Source organism: Hypanus sabinus, unplaced genomic scaffold, assembly GCF_030144855.1.
Source record: "Hypanus sabinus isolate sHypSab1 unplaced genomic scaffold, sHypSab1.hap1 scaffold_693, whole genome shotgun sequence".
NCBI classification, from domain to species: Eukaryota; Metazoa; Chordata; class Chondrichthyes; order Myliobatiformes; family Dasyatidae; genus Hypanus; species Hypanus sabinus.
Genome location: NW_026781545.1, coordinates 152728 through 175116, shown reverse-complemented (window position 1 = coordinate 175116; position 22389 = coordinate 152728). Strand labels below are relative to the sequence as shown.

Genomic DNA, 22389 nt, shown 5'->3' with positions numbered 1-22389 from the left:
GTACGGTGGTGTGTAAGTGGATGGGGTACGGTGGTGTGTGGGGATGGGGTATGGTGGTGTGTGTGGATGTGGTACGGTGGTGTGTGTGTGTGGGGTACGGTGGTGTGTGGGGATGGGGTACGGTGGTGTGTGTGGGGTATTGTGTGTGTGTGTGTGTGGGTGGGTACGGTGGTGTGTGTGGGGTATTGTGTGTGTGTGTGGATGGGGTACGGTGGTGTGTGTGGGGTATTGTGTGTGCGTGGGGATGGGGTACGGTGGTGTGTGTGTGGATGGGGTATGGTGGTGTGTGTGTGGATGGGGTACAGTGGTGTGTGTGTGGATGGGGTACGGTGGTGTGTGTGGATGGGGTACGGTGGTGTGTTTGTGTGGGGTACGGTGGTGCGTGGGGATGGGGTACGGTGGTGCATGGGGATGGCGTACGGTGGTGTGTGAGTGGATGGGGTACGGTGGTGTGTGTGTGGATGGGGTACGGTGGTGTGTGGGGATGGTGTACGGTGGTGCGTGGGGATGGCGTACGGTGGTGTGTGTGGATGGGGTACGGTGGTGTGTGTGTGGATGGGGTACGGTGGTGTGTGGGGATGGTGTACGGTGGTGCGTGGGGATGGCGTACAGTGGTGTGTGTGGATGGGGTATGGTGGTATGTGTGGGTGGGGTACGGTGGTGTGTGTGTGGATGGGGTACGGTGGTGTTTGGGGATGGGGTACGGTGGTGTGTGGGGATGAGGTACGGTGGTGTGTGTGGATGGGGTACTGTGGTGTGAGTGTGGATGGGGTACGGTGGTGTGCGAGTGGATGGGGTACGGTGGTGTGTGGGGATGGCGTACGGTGGTGTGTGTGGATGGGGTATGGTGGTGAGTGAGTGTGGGGTACGGTGTTGCGTGGGGATGGGGTACGGTGGTGTGTGTGTGGATGGGGTACGGTGGTGTGTGTGTGGATGGGGTACGGTGGTGTGTGTGGGTGGGGTACGGTGGTGTGTGTGTGGATGGGGTACGGTGGTGTGTGGGGATGGGGTACGGTGGTGTGGATGGGGTACGGTGGTATGTGTGTTGGGTACGGTGGTGTGTGTGTGGATGGGGTACGGTGGTGTGTGTGTTGGGTACGGTGGTGTGTGTGTGGATGGGGTACGGTGGTGTGTGTGTGGATGGGGTACGGTGGTGTGTGGGGATGGGGTACGGTGGTGTGTGTGGGTGGGGTACGGTGGTTTGTGAGTGGATGGGGTACGGTGGTGCATGGGGATGGGGTACGGTGGTGTGTGTGGGGTATTGTGTGTGTGTGTGGGGTACGGTGGTGTGTGTGGGGTATTGTGCGTGTGTGGGGTACGGTGGTGTGTGTGGGGTATTGTGTGTGTGGATGGGGTACGGTGTTGTGTGTCGGGTATTGTGTGTGTGGGGTACGGTGGTGTGTGTGGGGAATTGTGTGTGGGGGGTACGGTGGTGTGTGTGGGGTATTGTGTGAGTGGATGGGGTACGGTGGTATGTGTGGATGGGGTACGGTGGTGTGTGTGTGGATGGGGTACGGTGGTGTGTGAGTGGATGGGGTACGGTGTTGTGTGAGTGGATGGGGTACGGTGGTGTGTGTGGGGTATGGTGGTGTGTGTGGGGTATTGTGTGTGTGTGTAGGGTACGGTGGTGTGTGTGGGGTACGGTGGTGTGTGTGGGGTATTGTGTGTGTGTGTGTGGGGTACGGTGGTGTGTGTGGGGTATTGTGTGTGTGTGTGGGGTACGGTGGTGTGTGTGGGGTATTGTGTGTGTGGGGGGGGTATTGTGTGTGTGGGTGGGGTACGGTGGTGCGTGTGGATGGGCTATGGTGGTGTGTGAGTGGATGGGGTACGGTGGTGTGTGTGGATGGGGTACGGTGGTGTGTGTGGGTGGGGTACGGTGGTATGTGAGTGGATGGGGTACGGTGGTGTGTGTGTGGGTGGGGTACGGTGGTGTGTGTGTGGATGGGGTACGGTGGTATGTGAGTGGATGGGGTACGGTGGTGTGTGAGTGGGTGGGGTACGGTGGTGTCCGAGTGGATGGGGTACGGTGGTGTGTGTGGGTGGGGTACGGTGGTGTGCGAGTGGATGGGGTACGGTGGTGTGCGAGTTGATGGGGTACGGTGGTGTGTGTGGATGGGGTACGGTGGTGCGTGGGGATGGGGTACGGTGGTGTGTGTGTGGATGGGGTACGGTGGTGTGTGTGGATGGGCTATGGTGGTGTGCGAGTGGATGGGGTACGGTGGTGTGTGTGTGGATGGGGTACGGTGGTGTGTGTGGGGAATTGTGTGTGGGGGGTACGGTGGTGTGTGTGGGGTATTGTGTGAGTGGATGGGGTACGGTGGTATGTGTGGATGGGGTACAGTGGTGTGTGAGTGGATGGGGTACGGTGTTGTGTGAGTGGATGGGGTACGGTGGTGTGTGTGGGGTATGGTGGTGTGTGTGGGGTATTGTGTGTGTGTGTAGGGTACGGTGGTGTGTGTGGGGTACGGTGGTGTGTGTGGGGTATTGTGTGTGTGTGTGGGGTATTGTGTGTGTGTGTGGGGTACGGTGGTGTGTGTGGGGTATTGTGTGTGTGGGGGGGGTATTGTGTGTGTGGGTGGGGTACGGTGGTGCGTGTGGATGGGCTATGGTGGTGTGTGAGTGGATGGGGTACGGTGGTGTGTGTGGATGGGGTACGGTGGTGTGTGTGGGTGGGGTACGGTGGTATGTGAGTGGATGGGGTACGGTGGTGTGTGTGTGGATGGGGTACGGTGGTGTGTGTGGGTGGGGTACGGTGGTGTGCGAGTGGATGGGGTACGGTGGTGTGCGAGTTGATGGGTACGGTGGTGTGTGTGGATGGGGTATGGTGGTGCGTGGGGATGGTGTACGGTGGTGCGTGGGGATGGGGTACAGTGGTGTGTGTGTGGATGGGGTACGGTGGTGTGTGTGGATGGGCTATGGTGGTGTGCGAGTGGATGGGGTACGGTGGTGTGTGTGTGGATGGGGTACAGTGGTGTGTGTGTGGATGGGGTACGGTGGTGTGTGAGTGGATGGGATACGGTGGTGTGTGAGTGGATGGGATACGGTGGTGTGTGAGTGGATGGGGTACGGGGGTGTGTGTGTGGATGGGGTACGGTGGTGTGTGAGTGGATGGAGTACGGTGGTGTGGATGGGGTACGGTGGTGTGTGTGGATGGGGTACGGTGGTGTGTGAGTGGATGGGGTACGGTGGTGTGTGAGTGGATGGGATACGGTGGTGTGTGTGGGTGGTGTACGGTGGTGTGTGTGGATGGGATACGGTGGTGTGAGTGGATGGGGTACGGTGGTGTGTGAGTGGATGGGATACGGTGGTGTGTGGGTGGGGTACGGTAGTGTGAGTGGATGGGGTATGGTGGTGTGTGTGTGGGTGGGGTACGGTGGTGTGTGTGGATGGGGTACGGTGGTGTGTGGGTGGGGTACGGTGGTGTGAGTGGATGGGGTATGGTGGTGTGTGTGTGGATGGGATACGGTGGTGTGTGGGTGGGGTACGGTGGTGTGTGTGGATGGGGTACGGTGGTGTGTGAGTGGATGGGCTATGGTGGTGTGTGTGGATGGGGTACGGTGGTATGTGTGTTGGGTACGGTGGTGTGTGTGTGGATGGGGTACGGTGGTGTGTGTGTTGGGTACGGTGGTGTGTGTGTGGATGGGGTACGGTGGTGTGTGTGTGGATGGGGTACGGTGGTGTGTGTGGGTGGGGTACGGTGGTTTGTGAGTGGATGGGGTACGGTGGTGCATGGGGATGGGGTACGGTGGTGTGTGTGGGGTATTGTGTGTGTGTGTGGGGTACGGTGGTGTGTGTGGGGTATTGTGCGTGTGTGGGGTACGGTGGTGTGTGTGGGGTATTGTGTGAGTGGATGGGGTACGGTGGTATGTGTGGATGGGGTACGGTGGTGTGTGTGTGGATGGGGTACGGTGGTGTGTGAGTGGATGGGGTACGGTGTTGTGTGAGTGGATGGGGTACGGTGGTGTGTGTGGGGTATGGTGGTGTGTGTGGGGTATTGTGTGTGTGTGTAGGGTACGGTGGTGTGTGTGGGGTATTGTGTGTGTGTGTGTGGGGTACGGTGGTGTGTGTGGGGTATTGTGTGTGTGGGTGGGGTACGGTGGTGTGTGTGGGGTATTGTGTGTGTGTGTGGGGTACGGTGGTGTGTGTGGGGTATTGTGTGTGTGGGGGGGGTATTGTGTGTGTGGGTGGGGTACGGTGGTGCGTGTGGATGGGCTATGGTGGTGTGTGAGTGGATGGGGTACGGTGGTGTGTGTGGATGGGGTACGGTGGTGTGTGTGGGTGGGGTACGGTGGTATGTGAGTGGGTGGGGTACGGTGGTGTGTGTGTGGGTGGGGTACGGTGGTGTGTGTGTGGATGGGGTACGGTGGTATGTGAGTGGATGGGGTACGGTGGTGTGTGAGTGGGTGGGGTACGGTGGTGTGCGAGTGGATGGGGTACGGTGGTGTGTGTGGGTGGGGTACGGTGGTGTGCGAGTGGATGGGGTACGGTGGTGTGCGAGTGGATGGGGTACGGTGGTGTGTGTGGATGGGGTACGGTGGTGCATGGGGATGGTGTACAGTGGTGCGTGGGGATGGGGTACGGTGGTGTGTGTGTGGATGGGGTACGGTGGTGTGTGTGGATGGGCTATGGTGGTGTGCGAGTGGATGGGGTACGGTGGTGTGTGTGTGGATGGGGTACGGTGGTATGTGTGTGGATGGGGTATGGTGGTGTGTGAGTGGATGGGATACGGTGGTGTGTGAGTGGATGGGGTACGGTGGTATGTGAGTGGATGGGATACGGTGGTGTGTGGGTGGGGTACGGTGGTGTGTGAGTGGATGGGGTACGGTGGTGTGTGAGTGGATGGGGTACGGTGGTGTGTGAGTGGATGGGGTACGGTGGTGTGTGTGGGTGGGGTACGGTGGTGTGAGTGGATGGGGTACGGTGGTGTGTGGGTGGGGTATGGTGGTGTGTGAGTGGATGGGATACGGTGGTGTGTGAGTGGATGGGATACGGTGGTGTGTGAGTGGGTGGGGTACGGTGGTGTGTGAGTGGATGGGGTACGGTGGTGTGTGTGGATGGAGTACGGTGGTGTGTGTGTGGATGGGGTACGGTGGTGTGTGAGTGGATGGGGTACGGTGGTGTGAGTGGGTGGGGTACGGTGGTGCGTGGGGATGGGGTACGGTGGTGTGTGTGGATGGGGTACGGTGGTGCGTGGGGATGGGGTACGGTGGTGTGTCAGTGGATGGGGTACGGTGGTGTGTCAGTGGATGGGGTACGGTGGTGCGTGGGGATGGGGTACGGTGGTGTGTGTGGGTGGGGTACGGTGGTGTGTGTGGATGGGCTATGGTGGTGTGTGTGTGGATGGGGTACGGTGGTGTGTGAGTGGATGGGGTACGGTGGTGTGTGTGTGGATGGTGTACGGTGGTGTGTGTGTGGATGGGGTACGGTGGTGTGTGAGTGGATGGAGTACGGTGGTGTGGATGGGGTACGGTGGTGTGTGTGGATGGGGTACGGTGGTGTGTGAGTGGATGGGGTACGGTGGTGTGTGAGTGGATGGGATATGGTGGTGTGTGTGGATGGGATACGGTGGTGTGAGTGGATGGGGTACGGTGGTGTGTGAGTGGATGGGATACGGTGGTGTGTGAGTGGATGGGGTACGGTGGTGTGTGGGTGGGGTACGGTGGTGTGTGAGTGGATGGGATACGGTGGTGTGTGGGTGGGGTACGGTGGTGTGTGTGGATGGGGTACGGTGGTGTGTGGGTGGGGTACGGTGGTGTGAGTGGGGATGGGGTACGGTGGTGTGTGTGGATGGGGTACGGTGGTGTGTGGGTGGGGTACGGTGGTGTGAGTGGATGGGGTATGGTGGTGTGTGTGTGGATGGGATACGGTGGTGTGTGGGTGGGGTACGGTGGTGTGTGTGGATGGGGTACGGTGGTGTGTGAGTGGATGGACTATGGTGGTGTGTGTGGATGGGGTATGGTGGTGCGTGGGGATGGGGTACGGTGGTGTGTGAGTGGATGGGGTATGGTGGTGTGTGTGGATGGGGTACGGTGGTGCGTGGGGATGGGGTACGGTGGTGTGTGAGTGGATGGGGTATGGTGGTGTGTGTGGATGGGGTACGGTGGTGCGTGGGGATGGGGTACGGTGGTGTGAGTGGATGGGGTACGATGGTGTGTGTGTGGATGGGGTACGGTGGTGTGTGTGTGGGTGGGGTACGGTGGTGTGGATGGGGTACGGTGGTGCGTGGGGATGGGGTACGGTGGTGTGTGTGTGGGTGGGGTACGGTGGTGTGTGTGGATGGGGTACGATGGTGTGTGTGTGGGTGGGGTACGGTGGTGTGGATGGGGTACGGTGGTGCGTGGGGATGGGGTACGGTGGTGTGTGTGTGGGTGGGGTACGGTGGTGTGTGTGGGTGGGGTACGGTGGTGTGGATGGGGTACGGTGGTGCGTGGGGATGGGGTACGGTGGTGTGTGTGTGGGGATGGGGTACGGTGGTGTGAGTGGATGGGGTACGGTGGTGTGTGGGGATGGGGTACGGTGGTGTGTGGGTGGGGTACGGTGGTATGTGAGTGGATGGGATACGGTGGTGTGTGGGTGGGGTACGGTGGTGTGTGTGTGGATGGGGTACGGTGGTATGTGAGTGGATGGGATACGGTGGTGTGTGGGTGGGGTATGGTGGTGTGTGGATGGGGTACGGTGGTGTGTGAGTGGATGGGGTACGGTGGTGTGTGAGTGGATGGGGTACGGTGGTGTGTGAGTGGATGGGGTACGGTGGTGTGTGTGGGTGGGGTACGGTGGTGTGAGTGGATGGGGTACGGTGGTGTGTGGGTGGGGTACGGTGGTATGTGAGTGGATGGGATACGGTGGTGTGTGGGTGGGGTACGGTGGTGTGCGAGTGGATGGGGTACGGTGGTGTGTGTGGGTGGGGTACGGTGGTGTGTGTGGATGGGATACGGTGGTGTGAGTGGATGGGATACGGTGGTGTGTGGGTGGGGTACGGTGGTGTGTGGATGGGATACGGTGGTGTGTGGGTGGGGTACGGTGGTGTGTGTGTGGGGTACGGTGGTGTGAGTGGATGGGGTATGGTGGTGTGTGTGTGGGGTACAGTGGTGTGAGTGGATGGGGTACGGTGGTGTGTGTGGGGTACGGTGGTGTGTGTGGATGGGGTACAGTGGTGTGAGTGGATGGGGTACGGTGGTGTGTGTGGGGTATGGTGGTGTGTGGGGATGGGCTATGGTGGTGTGTGTGGATGGGGTACGGTGGTGTGTGGGGATGGGCTATGGTGGTGTGTGTGGATGGGGTACGGTGGTGCGTGGGGATGGGCTATGGTGGTGTGTGTGGATGGGGTACTGTGGTGTGTGGGGATGGGCTATGGTGGTGTGTGTGGATGGGGTACGGTGGTGTGTGGGGATGGGCTATGGTGGTGTGTGTGGATGGGGTACGGTGGTGCGTGGGGATGGGCTATGGTGGTGTGTGTGGATGGGATACGGTGGTATGTGTGGGTGGGGTACGGTGGTGCGTGGGGATGGGCTATGGTGGTGTGTGTGGGGTATTGTGTGTGTGGGCTTTTCTTGGAGATGGGGCTTGGATGGGTTGGTGATGGGTGGAGTGGGTCAGTGTTTCTGTGGGTGGGGTAGATGGGTGAACGGGGCAAGGGGGTTGTTCTTGTGCTGGATATTTTGGAGGGGAACAATTCGCATGTTTTGATTCTTCCTTCCCAGGGTCACCCAGTAAATGGGAGAGACCATGCTGGCTGGACGCCCCTGCATGAAGCCTGTAACCACGGCTGGACAGGTCAGTCTCCACTGACACCTTCACACCACTGTCTGACCCAGAGTCTGTGATGGCCGCTGCTGAAAGCTGCTTGTGCGGGTCAGAGTCAGGGTAACTCAAGGAGGTGGGCTGTGTCACGCCACACTGCAGGAATCGGGCAGACAGACCTGGAGAACAGACAAAGTCAGGTTCAGTGTAGGACAGGCCCTTCAGCCCACAATGTTGTGCTGACCATTTAACCTACTGTAAGATCATTCCAATCCTTCCCTCCCACATAGCCCTCCAATTTTCTATCATTCATGTGCCTCTCTAAGAGTTTCTTAAATGTCCCTAATATATCTGCCTCTACGAACAATATCCAACGCTCTGTGTAGACAGACAGACATACTTTATCGATCCCAAGGGAAATTTTGTTTCATTACAGTTGCACCAACCAAGAATAGTGTAGAAATATAGCAATATAAAACCATAAATAATTAAATAATAATAAGTAAATTATTCCAAGTGGAAATAAGTCCAGGACCAGACTATTGGCTCAGGGTGTCTGACACTCTGAGGGAGGAGTTGTAAAGTTTGATGGCCACAGGTAGGAATGACTTCCTATGTCGCTCAGTGTTGCATCTCAGTGGAATGAGTCTCTGGCTGAATGTACTCCTGTGCCTAACCAGTACATTATGGAGTGGATGGGAGACATTGTCCAAGGTGGCATGCAACTTGGACGGTATCCTCTTTTCAGACACCACCGTCAGAGAGTCCAGTTCCAACCCCACAACATCACTGGCCTTACGAATGAGTTTGTTGATTCTGTTGGTGTCTGCTACCCTCAGCCTGCTGCCCCAGCACACAACAGCAAACATGATAGCACTGGCCACCACAGACTCGTAGAACATCCTCAGCATCGTCCGGCAGATGTTAAAGGACCTCAGTCTCCTCAGGAAGTAGAGATGGCTTCTTGTAGACAGCCTCAGTGTTCTTTGACCAGTCCAGTTTATTGTCAATTTGTATCTCCAGGTTTTTGTAATCCTCCACCATGTCCACACTGACCCCTTGGATGGAAACAGGGGTCACCGGTGCCTTAGCCCTCCTCAGGTCCACCACCAGCTCCTTAGTCTTTTTCACATTAAGCTGCAGATGATTCTGCTCACACCATGTGACAAAGTTTCCCACCGTAGCCCTGTACTCAGCCTCATCTCCCTTGCTGATGCATCCAACTATGGCAGAGTCATCAGAAAACTTCTGAAGATGGCAAGACTCTGTGCAGTAGTTGAAGTCCGAGGTGTAGATGGTGAAGAGAAAGGGAGAGAGGACAGTCCCCTGTGGAGCCCCAGTGCTGCTGACCACTCTGTCTGACACACAGTGTTGCAAACGCACGTACTGTGGTCTGCCAGTCAGGTAATCAATAATCCATGACACCAGGGAAGCATCCACCTGCATCACTGTCAGCTTCTCACCCAGCAGAGCAGGGTGGATGGTGTTGAACGCACTGGAGAAGTCAAAAAACATGACCCTCACAGTGCTGGCCGGCTTGTCCAGGTGGGCGTAGACACGGTTCAGCAGGTAGACAATGGCATCCTCAACTCCTCGTCAGGGCTGGTCGGCGAACTGGAGGGGGTCTAATTGTGGCCTAACCATAGGCTGGAGCTGCTCTAGAACAAGTCTCTCCAGGGTCTTCATGATGTGGGAGGTCAATGCCACCGGTCTGTAGTCATTGGAGCCACTGGGGCGCGGTGACTTTGGTACAGGGACGAGGCAGGATGTCTTCCACAGCACAGGAACCCTCTGGAGACTCAGGCTCAGGTTGAAGACATGGTGAAGTACTCCACATAGCTGGGGGGCACAGGCTTTGAGCACCCTGGGGCTGACACCATCTAAGCCTGCAGCCTTCCTTTGGTGTAAAACCTACCTTTGACATCCCCACGATAGTCTCCTCCAATCATTTTAAGATTATACCCTCTTGTGTTAGTCATTTTCAGCCTGAGAAAAAATCTCTGTCTGTCCACTCTCTCTATGCCTCTTGCCATCTTGTACATCTCCATCAAGTTACCTCTCATTCTGCTTCACTCCAGAGACAAAAGACCAAATTCACTCAACCTGTCCTAGTAGGACATGCTTTCTAATCCAGGCAGCATCCTGGTGAATCTCCTCTGCACCCTCTCTAATCAAGGCAGCATCCTGGTGAATCTCCTCTGCACCCTCTCTAATCAAGGCAGCATTATGGTGAATCTCCTCTGCACCCTCTCTAATCCAGGCAGCATTATGGTGAATCTCCTCTGCACCCTCTCTGATCCAGGCAGCATCATGGTGAATTTCCTCTGCACCCTCTCTGATCCAGGCAGCATCCTGGTGAATCTCCTCTGCACCCTCTCTAATCAAGGCAGCATCCTGGTGAATCTCCTCTGCACCCTCTCTAATCAAGGCAGCATTATGGTGAATCTCCTCTGCACCCCCTCTAATCCAGGCAGCATCCTGGTGAATCTCCTCTGCACCCTCTCTAATCCAGGCAGCATTATGGTGAATCTCCTCTGCACCCTCTCTAATCCAGGCAGCATCCTGGTGAATCTCTTCTGCACCCTCTCTAATCAAGGCAGCATTATGGTGCATCTCCTCTGCAACCTCTCTAATCCAGGCAGCATCCTGGTGAATCTCCTCTGCACCCTCTCTAATCTAGGCAGCATCCTGGTGAATCTCTTCTGCACCCTCTCTAATCAAGGCAGCATTCTGGTGAATCTCCTCTGCAACCTCTCTGATCCAGGCAGCATCATGGTGAATCTCTTCTGCACCCTCTCTAATCCAGGCAGCATCATGGTGAATCTCCTCTGCACGCTCTCTAATCCAGGCAGCATCCTGGTGAATCTCCTCTGCACCCTCTCTAATCCAGGCAGCGTCCTGGTGAATCTCCTCTGCACCCTCTCTAATCCAGGCAGCATCATGGTGAATCTCTTCTGCACCCACTCTAATCCAGGCAGCATCATGGTGAATCTCCTCTGCACGCTCTCTAATCCAGGCAGCGTCCTGGTGAATCTCCTCTGCACCCTCTCTAATCCAGGCAGCATCCTGGGGAATCTCCTCTGCACCCTCTCTAATCCAGGCAGCGTCCTGGTGAATCTCCTCTGCACCCTCTCTAATCCAGGCAGCATCCTGGTGAATCTCCTCTGCACTCTCACTGATCCAGGCAGCATCCTGGTGAATCTCCTCTGCACCCTCTCTAATCCAGGCAGCATCCTGTTGAATCTCCTCTGCACCCTCTCTAATCCAGGCAGCATCCTGGTGAATCTCCTCTGCACCCTCTCTAATCCAGGCAGCATTATGGTGAATCTCCTCTGCAACCTCTCTGATCCAGGCAGCATCCTGGTGAATCTCCTCTGCACCCTCTCTAATCCAGGCAGCATCCTGGTGAATCTCCTCTGCACCCTCTCTAATCCAGGCAGCATCATGGTGAATCTCCTCTGCACCCTCTCTAATCCAGGCAGCATCCCGGTGAATCTCCTCTGCACCCTCTCTAATCCAGGCAGCATCATGGTGAATCTCCTCTGCACCCTCTCTAATCCAGGCAGCATCCTGGTGAATCTCCTCTGCACCCTCTCTAATCCAGGCAGCATCCTGGTGAATCTCCTCTGCACCCTCTCTCAAGTGCAGAGTTCAAAGTGAATCTCTTATCCAAGTAGGTATACATCACTATATCATTTACTCGCAGCCTTTCACAGTGGAACAGAGAAACACAGCAGAATCAATGGAAAGCTACACACAAGACTAACAAACCAGCAATGTGCAAAAGAAGACGAACAGTAAATCAACCAATCGGTCAATAATACTGAGAATATGAGTTGTAGATCCCTGAAAGTGAGTCAATAGATTGTGGAATCAGTTCAGTGTTGAAGCAAGGGAACATCCACGTTCTCTCCATGATCAGAATAAAATGTAATTCTCCCGTTCAGGTACAGCTGGAGTTGAGCTGCAACATTACCTCACGACAGGGGTGCTGTGCTGGCACGGAGTGCACCCGGCACATCTTTAAGGGAAAAGCTGAACTAAACAAGCTAATTAATGGGGTGCCGCCCAGGGTGGTCTGGCTCTGCTGATCTCCCGGGACGCCACAAAACAAGAAGACATCCAGCGAGTGGATTTAATGAGATGTTTTTGTTTCTGACACCATTCTTTGTAAACTCCTGTTGTGCATAAAAATCCCGGGAGATCAGCAGTCAGACCACCCTGGGCGGCACCTCGTTAATTAGCTTGTTTAGTTCAGCTTTTCCCTTAAGGATGTGCCAGGTGCGCTCCACGCTAGCACAGCACCCCTGCCTCACGGCTCTCAAACTCAAACCCCCAACTAATGAACGTCTTCTTCACCACTCATCGACTTGTGCAGCAGCTTTGAGGATGTGGGCCCCAACCTCCTCCTGTTCCTCCACTCAGCAGAGAGTCGTGCCTGTGGTTAAGTGGCATTTGCAACCTTGCTTCTGCTCAGGCCATGACAGGAATGGTTTCGAGTCTGTGCAGAAGTGGCTCAGCAGGATGCTGCCTGGGTTAGAGAGGGGTGAGGCAAACTCTTGTTTTCTTTGGAGCAACCAAGGTTGAGGGGGAGATCTGACTGAGGTTTCTAAGGCTGAAATGTGCATTTAGGGTGAGAAGGGATCGGTTCAAAGGAGATGTTAATTTTTACACATGGTCTTAGGTGTCTGGAGGGAGCAGATCCGCTGGGAGGTAAGTAAGATTTAAGACTCAAGCTTAATGTCATTTCCTGCGCAAAAGTGGAAAGGAGAATGTAATATTTGTTACTGCGGATCTGGAGATGTTGGTCAGCCTTACTGCTTGGGGAAAGTAACTGTTTTTGAGTCTGGTGGTCCTAGTGTGGGTGTTGCATAGCCTCCTCCCTGATGGGAGTGGGACAGACAGTCTGTGAGCAGATATGCAGATACAAGAGGGATGTGCAGGCCAAACAGATACAAGGCATATCACTTACTCAAAGCTGAAAGTAAATGTATTATCAAAGTACACCGTATACAGCACACAGGTTCATTTTCTTGCGATCATACTCAATCAATCCATAGGATGATAACCAAAACAGAATCAACGAAAGACCACACCAACTTGGATGTTCAACCAAAGTGCAAAAGACAACAAAACTTGTGAACGCAAGATAAAATAAATAAGCTCTTAACATCGAGAGCAGGAGATGAAGAGTCCATAAGTTGTGTGAACAGTTCAGGGATGTGGTGAGTGAAGTTGTCCCTTTTGGTTCAAGAGCCTGATGGTTGGCTCCTGAACCTGGTGGTGTGGGACCTGAGGCTCCTGATGGGGACAGATGCTGCTCCTGTGCTATATGTTCTATATTTAAGGCACATTCGGCACGGACTAGAAGGGCCGAGATGGCCTGTTTCCGTGCTGTAATTGTTACATGGTTATACATCTAAGGTTCATTTCAGAGTCGCTTAGGCAGGGACATGGATGAAAGGAAGATGAAGGCTATGTAGGAGCAAGGTTTAGATTGATCTTGGAGTAGGTTAAAAGGTTGGCACAAAGTTGTGGGCTGAATGGCCTGTACTGTTATAATGTTCTGTGCTCTATTTCAGGGCTATAGTCATAGAAAAGTCGTCTTCTTCTTCTTCATGTCCCTTGCGTGTTACACGCTTGGGCGATCATGGCTTCCCACATCGAACGATCCCTCGCAGCATCAAAGATACCTCACTCGCACGCTTAGATCTGTTAGTTCTTTCACAGTGTCCATATGTTTTCTTCTTTGCCTTCCGCATTTCCCAGGCATACAGCCTTGTATTGTAAGGCATTCTATTCTCCCTTTCTAATGACGTGGCCCAGGAGTTTAAGTTTTCTCTCATTTAATGTTCTCATTAAAGATCGTTTTGTATGGGCACATTGGAGTACTGTCTCAGTAGTTACCCTATCTCTATATGCACAGAAAAGTACATCACAAAAACAGGTCCTTCAGCCCATCTAGCCCATGCCGAGCAACTTAACCTGCTTACTCCCTTCGACCTGCTCCCAGACAAGCCCAACATATCCCTCCTATCCATGTACACATCCAAACTTCTCCTAAATGTAAAAACCGAGTTCACATGCAGCTCATTCCATACTCTCATTACCCTCTGAGTGAAGTCATTTCCCCTCATGTTCCCCTTAAACTCTTCACCTTTCGCCCTTAACCCATGACCTCTGGTTGTAGTCCCACCGAACCTCAGTGGAAAAAGCCTGCTTGCATTTACCCTGTCTATACCCCTCATCATTTTTATACCACTATCAACCTTCTTTGTTGCAAAGAATAAATTTCTAACCTATTCATTCTTTCCTTATAACTCAGACCCTTCAGATCTGGCAACATCCTTGTAACTTTTTTCTGTATTCTTTCAACGTTGTTGATAACTTACCTGTAGGAATGCTCCAAATTAGGCCTCACAGGTGCCTTATACAGCTTCAACACCTCCCATCTCCTGTATTCAATACTATGATTAAGGCCAATGTACCAAGAGCTATCTTTATGATTCTGTTAACAAATTTTATACCTGTATTCCCAGGTCCCTTTGTTCGACCACCCTGCTCCATTCCCTACCGTTCACTGTGTAAGTCCTACCCTGGTTGGTCCTCCCAAAGTGCAACACCTCACATTTGTCTGTATTAAATTCCATCTGTCATTTTTCAGCCCAATTTTCCAGCTGATCCAGATCCCTCTGCAAGCCGTGATAGCCTCCTCACTGTCCACTACTCCCCCAATCTTGGTGTCATCGGCAAATTTGCTGATCCAGTTAATCACATCATCATCCAGATCATTGGTATAGATGACAAACAACAACAGAACCAGCGCCGATCCCTGTGACACTCCAGTAGTCACAGGGCTCCAGTCAGACAGGCAGCCATCTACCACCACTCTCTGGCTTCTCCCACAAAGCCAGTGTCTAATCCAATTTACTACCTCATCCTGAATGCCAGGCGACAACCTCCTGGACCAATCTCCCATGTGGAACCTTGTCATAAGTCCATGTAAACAATATCCACTGCCTTGCCTTCATCCACTTTCCGGTAACTTCCTCAAAGAACTGCGTGATTGGCTAGACAGAAACTGCCACACACAAAGCCATGCTGATTATCCCTAATCAGTCCAAATACTTGTGTATTGGGGCCCTCACAATACCTTCCAATGACCTTCCCGATACTGATATCAGGCTCACCGGCCAATCATTTCCTGGTTTATTTTGATTCTTTTCTTGGCTAGCTCATCTTCATATTTCATCTTTTCTCTCCTTATGGCTTTTTCAGTTGCCTTCTGCCGGTTTTTAAAGGCATCCCAATCCTCTAACTTCACACTAATTCTCTTTTGCTTTTCTAGTGCCTTTGAGTTCCCTTGTCAGCCCCCGCTGCCTCATCCTTCCTTTTGAATACTACCTCATCTTTGGGATGTATCGATCCTGCACCTTCGGAATTGCCCGGAAGCTCCAACCCTGCTGCTTTGCCATCATTCCTGGTAGTGCTACCTTCCAGTCAACTTTGGCCAGCTCTTCTCTCATGCCTTTTGTAATTCTCTTTACTCCACAGTAATACTGATAGACCTGACTTGAGCTTCTCCGTCTCAAACTGCAGGGTGAATTCCATCATATTACGATCACGAGCAACACACACAAAATGCTGGTGGAACGCAGCAGGCCAGGCAGCAGCTATAGGGAGAAGCACTGTCAACATTAACAACAACACACACAAAATGCTGGTGGAACACAGCAGGCCAGGCAGCAGCTATAGGGAGAAGCACTGTCAACATTAACAACAACACACACAAAATGCTGGTGGAACACAGCAGGCCAGGCAGCAGCTATAGGGAGAAGCACTGTCGACGTTTAGGGCCGAGACCCTTCGTCAAGATGCTATGATCACTATCTCCTAGGGGTCCTTTAACATAAGTTCCCTAATCAAATCCAGCTCATTACATAACACACAATCCAAAATTGCCTTTCTCACAGTGGGCTCAACCACAAGCTGCTCTAAAAAGCTTTCCTTCCTTTCAGTTAGTCCTGACGAAGGGTCTCGGCCTGAAACGTCGACAGCGCTTCTCCCTATAGATGCTGCCTGGCCTGCTGTGTTCCACCAGCATTTTGTGTATGTTGCTAAAAAGCCTTTGTCAGCATTCTACAAATTTTCTCTGTTGGGATCCAGCACCAGCCTGTTTTCCCTAATCTTCCTGCATATTGAAATCGGAGCGGGGGATTCAGGTACAGGGGTGTGCGACATGGAGGGAGCTGCTCAGACCGGTGCCAGAAAGAATGCCACCATCTCCTCCTGTCCCATTCCAGTCACCCCATTGCAAGAAGGTTCCGGACTTCCTGGAGAGAGGGCGATAGGGATTTATTGTGACAATTCCAGATGAGAGTGACCCCACCTCCACTGGGGAAGCTGGGACTGCTTCCCTGGGGGTCAGGGATAGTTGAGATGGGGGGGAATTTATTAGAGGTAGACAGGGACAGGGTATGGAATGGTCCGGACCTTGTTGGGTGGCTGGAAAACAGTCACTCACACTGGATCAGCCGTGGCAACGTAGGTGAGGTGTCGCCATTTCAGTTTGTTGTGTTGGAGTTCAGAGTTCAATTCCAGCATCTTCCGTAAGGAGTCTGGAAAGTGTGGGTTTCCTCCCAGTCCAGCAACAGACAAGTTCATAGGTTAATTGGTCATTGGCCATTGTCCCATGATTGGGCGAGGGTTAAATCAGGAGTTGTTGATGGTTCAGCTCAAAGGGACAGAGGGGTCTGTTCCTCAGTAAGTAACAAATCAGCAGTGGACAGGGTTGGTGATGGGACTGGAGGGCAGGGAGAGGACAGGCTTGATGGACAGAATGGCCAGCTGCCCTGTGAAGGCAGCAGGAGGAATGTGAGCACTGCAGTAACCAAGCTCTGGTTGCAGATATCGTGGCACTATTGCTGGATAACGGTGCGGCCATTAACAGCGAAGAGGACAGGCAGTGCGACGGAATCACAGCCCTACATGATGCCCTCGACAATGGACACCTGGACACAGTGGAGCTTCTCATCAACAGGGGAGCAGAGACCCAGGTCAAAGACAGTCAGGTCAGGCAGCACACGGTAACTCACGGTGTCGGGCATGGGGTGCCAGTAGAGTGGGAACGGTGTTACTCACTGTGTCGGACACGGAGTGGCAGTAGAGTGGGAACGGTGTAACTCACAGTGTCGGACACGGGGTGCCAGTAGAGTGGGAATGGTGTAACTCACGGTGTCGGGCACGGGGTGCCAGTAGAGTGGGAACGGTGTTACTCACAGTGTCGGACACGGGGTGTCAGTAGAGTGGGAACGGTGTAACTCACAGTGTTGAACACGGGGTGTCAGCAGAATGGGAACGGTGAAACTCAGTGTCGGGCACAGGGTGCCAGTAGAGTGGGAACGGTGTAACTCACAGTGTCGGACATGGGGTGCCAGTAGAGTGGGAACGGTGTAACTCACAGTGTCGGGCATCGGGTGCCAGTAGAGTGGGAACGGTGTAACTCACAGTGTCGGGCACGGGGTGCCGGCAGAGTGGGAACGGTGTAACTCACAGTGTCGGGCACGGGGTGCCAGTAGAGTGGGAACGGTGTAACTCAGTGTCGGACATGGGGTGCCAGTAGAATGGGAACGGTGTAACTCACGGTGTCGGGTACGGGATGCCAGTAGAGTGGGAACGGTGTAACTCAGTGACGGACACGGGGTGCCAGTGGAGTGGGAACGGTGTAACTCACAGTGTCGGACACAGGGTGCCAGTAGAGTGGGAACGGTGTAACTCACAGTGTCGGACACGGGGTGTCAGTACAGTGGGAACGGTGTAACTCACGGTGGCGGACATGGGGTGCCAGTACAGTGGGAACAGTGTAACTAACGGTGTCGGGCACAGGGTGCCAGTAGAGTGGGAACGGTGTAACTCACCGTGTCGGGCACGGGGTGCCAGTAGAGTGGGAACGGTGTAACTCACAGTGTCGGGCATGGGGTGCCAGTAGAGTGGGAACGGTGTAACTCACGGTGTCGGACACGGGGTGCCGGCAGAGTGGGAACGGTGTAACTCACGGTGTCGGGCACAGGGTGCCAGTAGAGTGGGAACGGTGTAACTCACAGTGTCGGGCACAGGGTGTCAGTAGAGTGGGAACGGTGTTACTCACTGTGTCGGACACGGAGTGGCAGTAGAGTGGGAACGGTGTAACTCACAGTGTCGGGCACGCGGTGTCAGTAGAGAGGGAACGGTGTAACTCACAGTGTCGGACACGGGGTGTCAGTAGAGTGGGAACGGTGTAACTCACAGTGTCGGACACGGGGTGCCAGTAGAGTGGGAATGGTGTAACTCACGCTGTCGGGCAAGGGGTGCCAGTAGAGTGGGAATGGTGTAACTCACCGTGTCGGACACGGGGTGCCAGTAGAGTGGGAACGGTGTTACTCACTGTGTCGGGCATGGGGTGTCAGTAGAGTGGGAACGGTGTAACTCACAGTGTTGGACATGGGGTGTCAGCAGAATGGGAACGGTGTAACGCACAGTGTAGGGCATGGGGTGCCAGTAGAGTGGGAACGGTGTAACTCACAGTGTCGGACACGGGGTGCCAGTAGAGTGGGAACGGTGTTACTCACTGTGTCGGGCATGGGGTGTCAGTAGAGTGGGAACGGTGTAACTCACAGTGTTGGACATGGGGTGTCAGCAGAGTGGGAACGGTGTTACTCACTGTGTCGGGCATGGGGTGTCAGTAGAGTGGGAACGGTGTAACTCACAGTGTCGGACACGGGGTGGCAGTAGAGTGGGAACGGTGTAACTCACGGTGTCGGGCACGGGGTGCCAGTAGAGTGGGAACGGTGTAACTCACAGTGTCGGACACAGGGTGCCAGTACAGTGGGAACGGTGTAACTCTCAGTGTCGGACACGGGGTGTCAGTAGAGTGGGAACGGTGTAACTCACAGTGTTGGACATGGGGTGTCAGCAGAATGGGAACGGTGTAACTCACGGTGTCGGGCACGGGGTGTCAGTAGAGTGGGAACGGTGTAATTCACAGTGTTGAACACGGGGTGTCAGCAGAATGGGAACGGTGAAACTCAGTGTCGGGCACAGGGTGCCAGTAGAGTGGGAACGGTGTAACTCACGGTGTCGGACACGGGGTGCCGGCAGAGTGGGAACGGTGTAACTCACAGTGTCGGACATGGGGTGCCAGTAGAGTGGGAACGGTGTAACTCACAGTGTCGGGCACGGGGTACCGGCAGAGTGGGAACGGTGTAACTCACAGTGTCGGGCACGGGGTGCCGGCAGAGTGGGAACGGTGTAACTCACGGTGTCGGGCACGGGGTGCCAGTAGAGTGGGAACGGTGTAACTCAGTGACGGACACGGGGTGCCAGTGGAGTGGGAACGGTGTAACTCACAGTGTCGGACACAGGGTGCCAGTAGAGTGGGAATGGTGTAACTCACAGTGTCGGGCACGGGGTGCCAGTAGAGTGGGAACGGTGTAACTCACGGTGGCGGACATGGGGTGCCAGTACAGTGGGAACGGTGTAACTCACAGTGTCGGGCACGGGGTGCCAGTAGAGTGGGAACGGTGTAACTCACGGTGTCGGGCACGGGGTGTCAGTAGAGTGGGAACGGTGTAACTCACGGTGTCGGGCACGGGGTGCCAGTAGAGTGGGAACGGTGTAACTCACCGTGTCGGGCACGGGGTGCCAGTAGAGTGGGAACGGTGTTACTCACAGTGTCGGGCATGGGGTGCCGGCAGAGTGGGAACGGTGTAACTCACAGTGTTGGACATGGGGTGTCAGTAGAGTGGGAACGGTGTAACTCACAGTGTCGGGCATGGGGTGCCAGTAGAGTGGGAACGGTGTAACTCACAGTGTCGGACACGGGGTGCCAGTAGAGTGGGAACGGTGTAACTCACAGTGTCGGGCACGGGGTGCCAGTAGAATGGGAACGGTGTAACTCACAGTGTCGGACACGGGGTGTCAGTAGAGTGGGAACGGTGTTACTCACGGTGTCGGACACGGGGTGTCAGTAGAGTGGGAACGGTGTAACTCACAGTGTCGGGCACGGGGTGCCAATAGAGTGGGAACGGTGTAACTAACGGTGTCGGACACGGGGTGCCAGTAGAGTGGGAACGGTGTAACTCACCGTGTCGGACACGGGGTGTCAGTAGACTGGGAACGGTGTAACTCACGGTATCAGACACGGGGTGGCAGTAGAGTGGGAACGGTGTAACTCACAGTGTCGGACACAGGGTGCCAGTAGAGTGGGAACGGTGTAACTCACGGTGTCGGGCACGGGGTGTCAGTAGAGTGGGAAGGGTGTAACGCACAGTGTCGGGCATGGGGTGCCAGTAGAGTGGGAACGGTGTAACTCACGGTGTCGGGCACGGGGTGTCAGTAGAGTGGGAACGGTGTAACTCACAGTGTCGGGCACGGGGTGCCAGTAGAGTGGGAACGGTGTAACTCACAGTGTCGGGCACGGGGTGCCAATAGAGTGGGAACGGTGTAACTAACGGTGTCGGACACGGGGTACCAGTAGAGTGGGAACGGTGTAACTCACAGTGTCGGGCATGGGGTGCCAGTAGAGTGGGAACGGTGTAACTCACGGTGTCGGACACGGGGTGCCAGTAGAGTGGGAACGGTGTAACTCACCGTGTCGGACACGGGGTGTCAGTAGACTGGGAACGGTGTAACTCACGGTATCGGACACGGGGTGGCAGTAGAGTGGGAACGGTGTAACTCACAGTGTCGGACACAGGGTGCCAGTAGAGTGGGAACGGTGTAACTCACGGTGTCGGGCACGGGGTGTCAGTAGAGTGGGAACGGTGTAACTCACGGTGTCGGGCACGGGGTGTCAGTAGAGTGGGAACGGTGTAACTCACAGTGTCGGGCACGGGGTGCCAATAGAGTGGGAACGGTGTAACTAACGGTGTCGGACACGGGGTACCAGTAGAGTGGGAACGGTGTAACTCACAGTGTCGGGCATGGGGTGCCAGTAGAGTGGGAACGGTGTAACTCACGGTGTCGGACACGGGGTGCCGGCAGAGTGGGAACGGTGTAACTCACAGTGTCGGACATGGGGTGCCAGTAGAGTGGGAACGGTGTAACTCACAGTGTCGGGCATGGGGTGCCGGCAGAGTGGGAACGGTGTAACTCACGGTGTCGGGCACGGGGTGCCAGTAGAGTGGGAACGGTGTAACTCAGTGACGGACACGGGGTGCCAGTGGAGTGGGAACGGTGTAACTCACAGTGTCGGACACAGGGTGCCAGTAGAGTGGGAACGGTGTAACTCACAGTGTCGGACACGGGGTGTCAGTACAGTGGGAACGGTGTAACTCACAGTGTCGGACACGGGGTGCCAGTACAGTGGGAACAGTGTAACTAACGGTGTCGGGCACGGGGTGCCAGTAGAGTGGGAACGGTGTAACTCACCGTGTCGGGCACGGGGTGCCAGTAGAGTGGGAACGGTGTTACTCACAGTGTCGGGCATGGGGTGCCGGCAGAGTGGGAACGGTGTAACTCACAGTGTCGGGCATGGGGTGCCAGTAGAGTGGGAACGGTGTTACTCACAGTGTTGGACATGGGGTGTCAGTAGAGTGGGAATGGTGTAACTCACGGTGTCGGACACGGGGTGCCGGCAGAGTGGGAACGGTGTAACTCAGTGTTGGAGACGGGGTGCCAGTAGAGTGGGAACGGTGTAACTCACAGTGTCGGGCATGGGGTGCCAGTAGAGTGGGAACGGTGTAACTCACAGTGTCGGACACGGGGTGCCAGTAGAGTGGGAACGGTGTAACTCACAGTGTCGGGCACGGGGTGCCAGTAGAATGGGAACGGTGTAACTCACAGTGTCGGACACGGGGTGTCAGTAGAGTGGGAACGGTGTTACTCACGGTGTCGGACACGGGGTGTCAGTAGAGTGGGAACGGTGTAACTCACAGTGTCGGGCACGGGGTGCCAATAGAGTGGGAACGGTGTAACTAACGGTGTCGGACACGGGGTACCAGTAGAGTGGGAACGGTGTAACTCACGGTGTCGGGCATGGGGTGCCAGTAGAGTGGGAACGGTGTAACTCACGGTGTCGGACACGGGGTGCCAGTAGAGTGGGAACGGTGTAACTCACCGTGTCGGACACGGGGTGTCAGTAGACTGGGAACGGTGTAACTCACAGTGTCGGACACAGGGTGCCAGTAGAGTGGGAACGGTGTAACTCACGGTGTCGGGCATGGGGTGCCAGTAGAGTGGGAACGGTGTAACTCACGGTGTCGGGCACGGGGTGTCAGTAGAGTGGGAACGGTGTAACTCACAGTGTCGGGCACGGGGTGCCAATAGAGTGGGAACGGTGTAACTAACGGTGTCGGACACGGGGTACCAGTAGAGTGGGAACGGTGTAACTCACAGTGTCGGGCATGGGGTGCCAGTAGAGTGGGAACGGTGTAACTCACGGTGTCGGACACGGGGTGCCAGTAGAGTGGGAACGGTGTAACTCACGGTGTCGGGCACGGGGTGTCAGTAGAGTGGGAAGGGTGTAACGCACAGTGTCGGGCATGGGGTGCCAGTAGAGTGGGAACGGTGTAACTCACGGTGTCGGGCACGGGGTGTCAGTAGTGTGGGAACGGTGTAACTCACAGTGTCGGACACGGGGTGTCAGTACAGTGGGAACGGTGTAACTCACAG

General features: G+C 55.1%; 1 protein-coding gene across 1 annotated transcript in view; it reads left to right on the top strand.

Annotated features, from left to right (window-relative positions):
* Nucleotides 1–22389, top strand: part of LOC132389884 (tonsoku-like protein) — a gene marked incomplete at its 3' end in the record, with an annotated part of 239660 nt that overhangs the window by 83106 nt on the left and 134165 nt on the right. The window contains exons 11-12 of the mRNA XM_059962447.1: nucleotides 7701–7773; nucleotides 16648–16811. Coding sequence (XP_059818430.1) covers nucleotides 7701–7773; nucleotides 16648–16811 — 237 coding nt within the window. The remainder of the gene's footprint in view (nucleotides 1–7700; nucleotides 7774–16647; nucleotides 16812–22389) is intronic.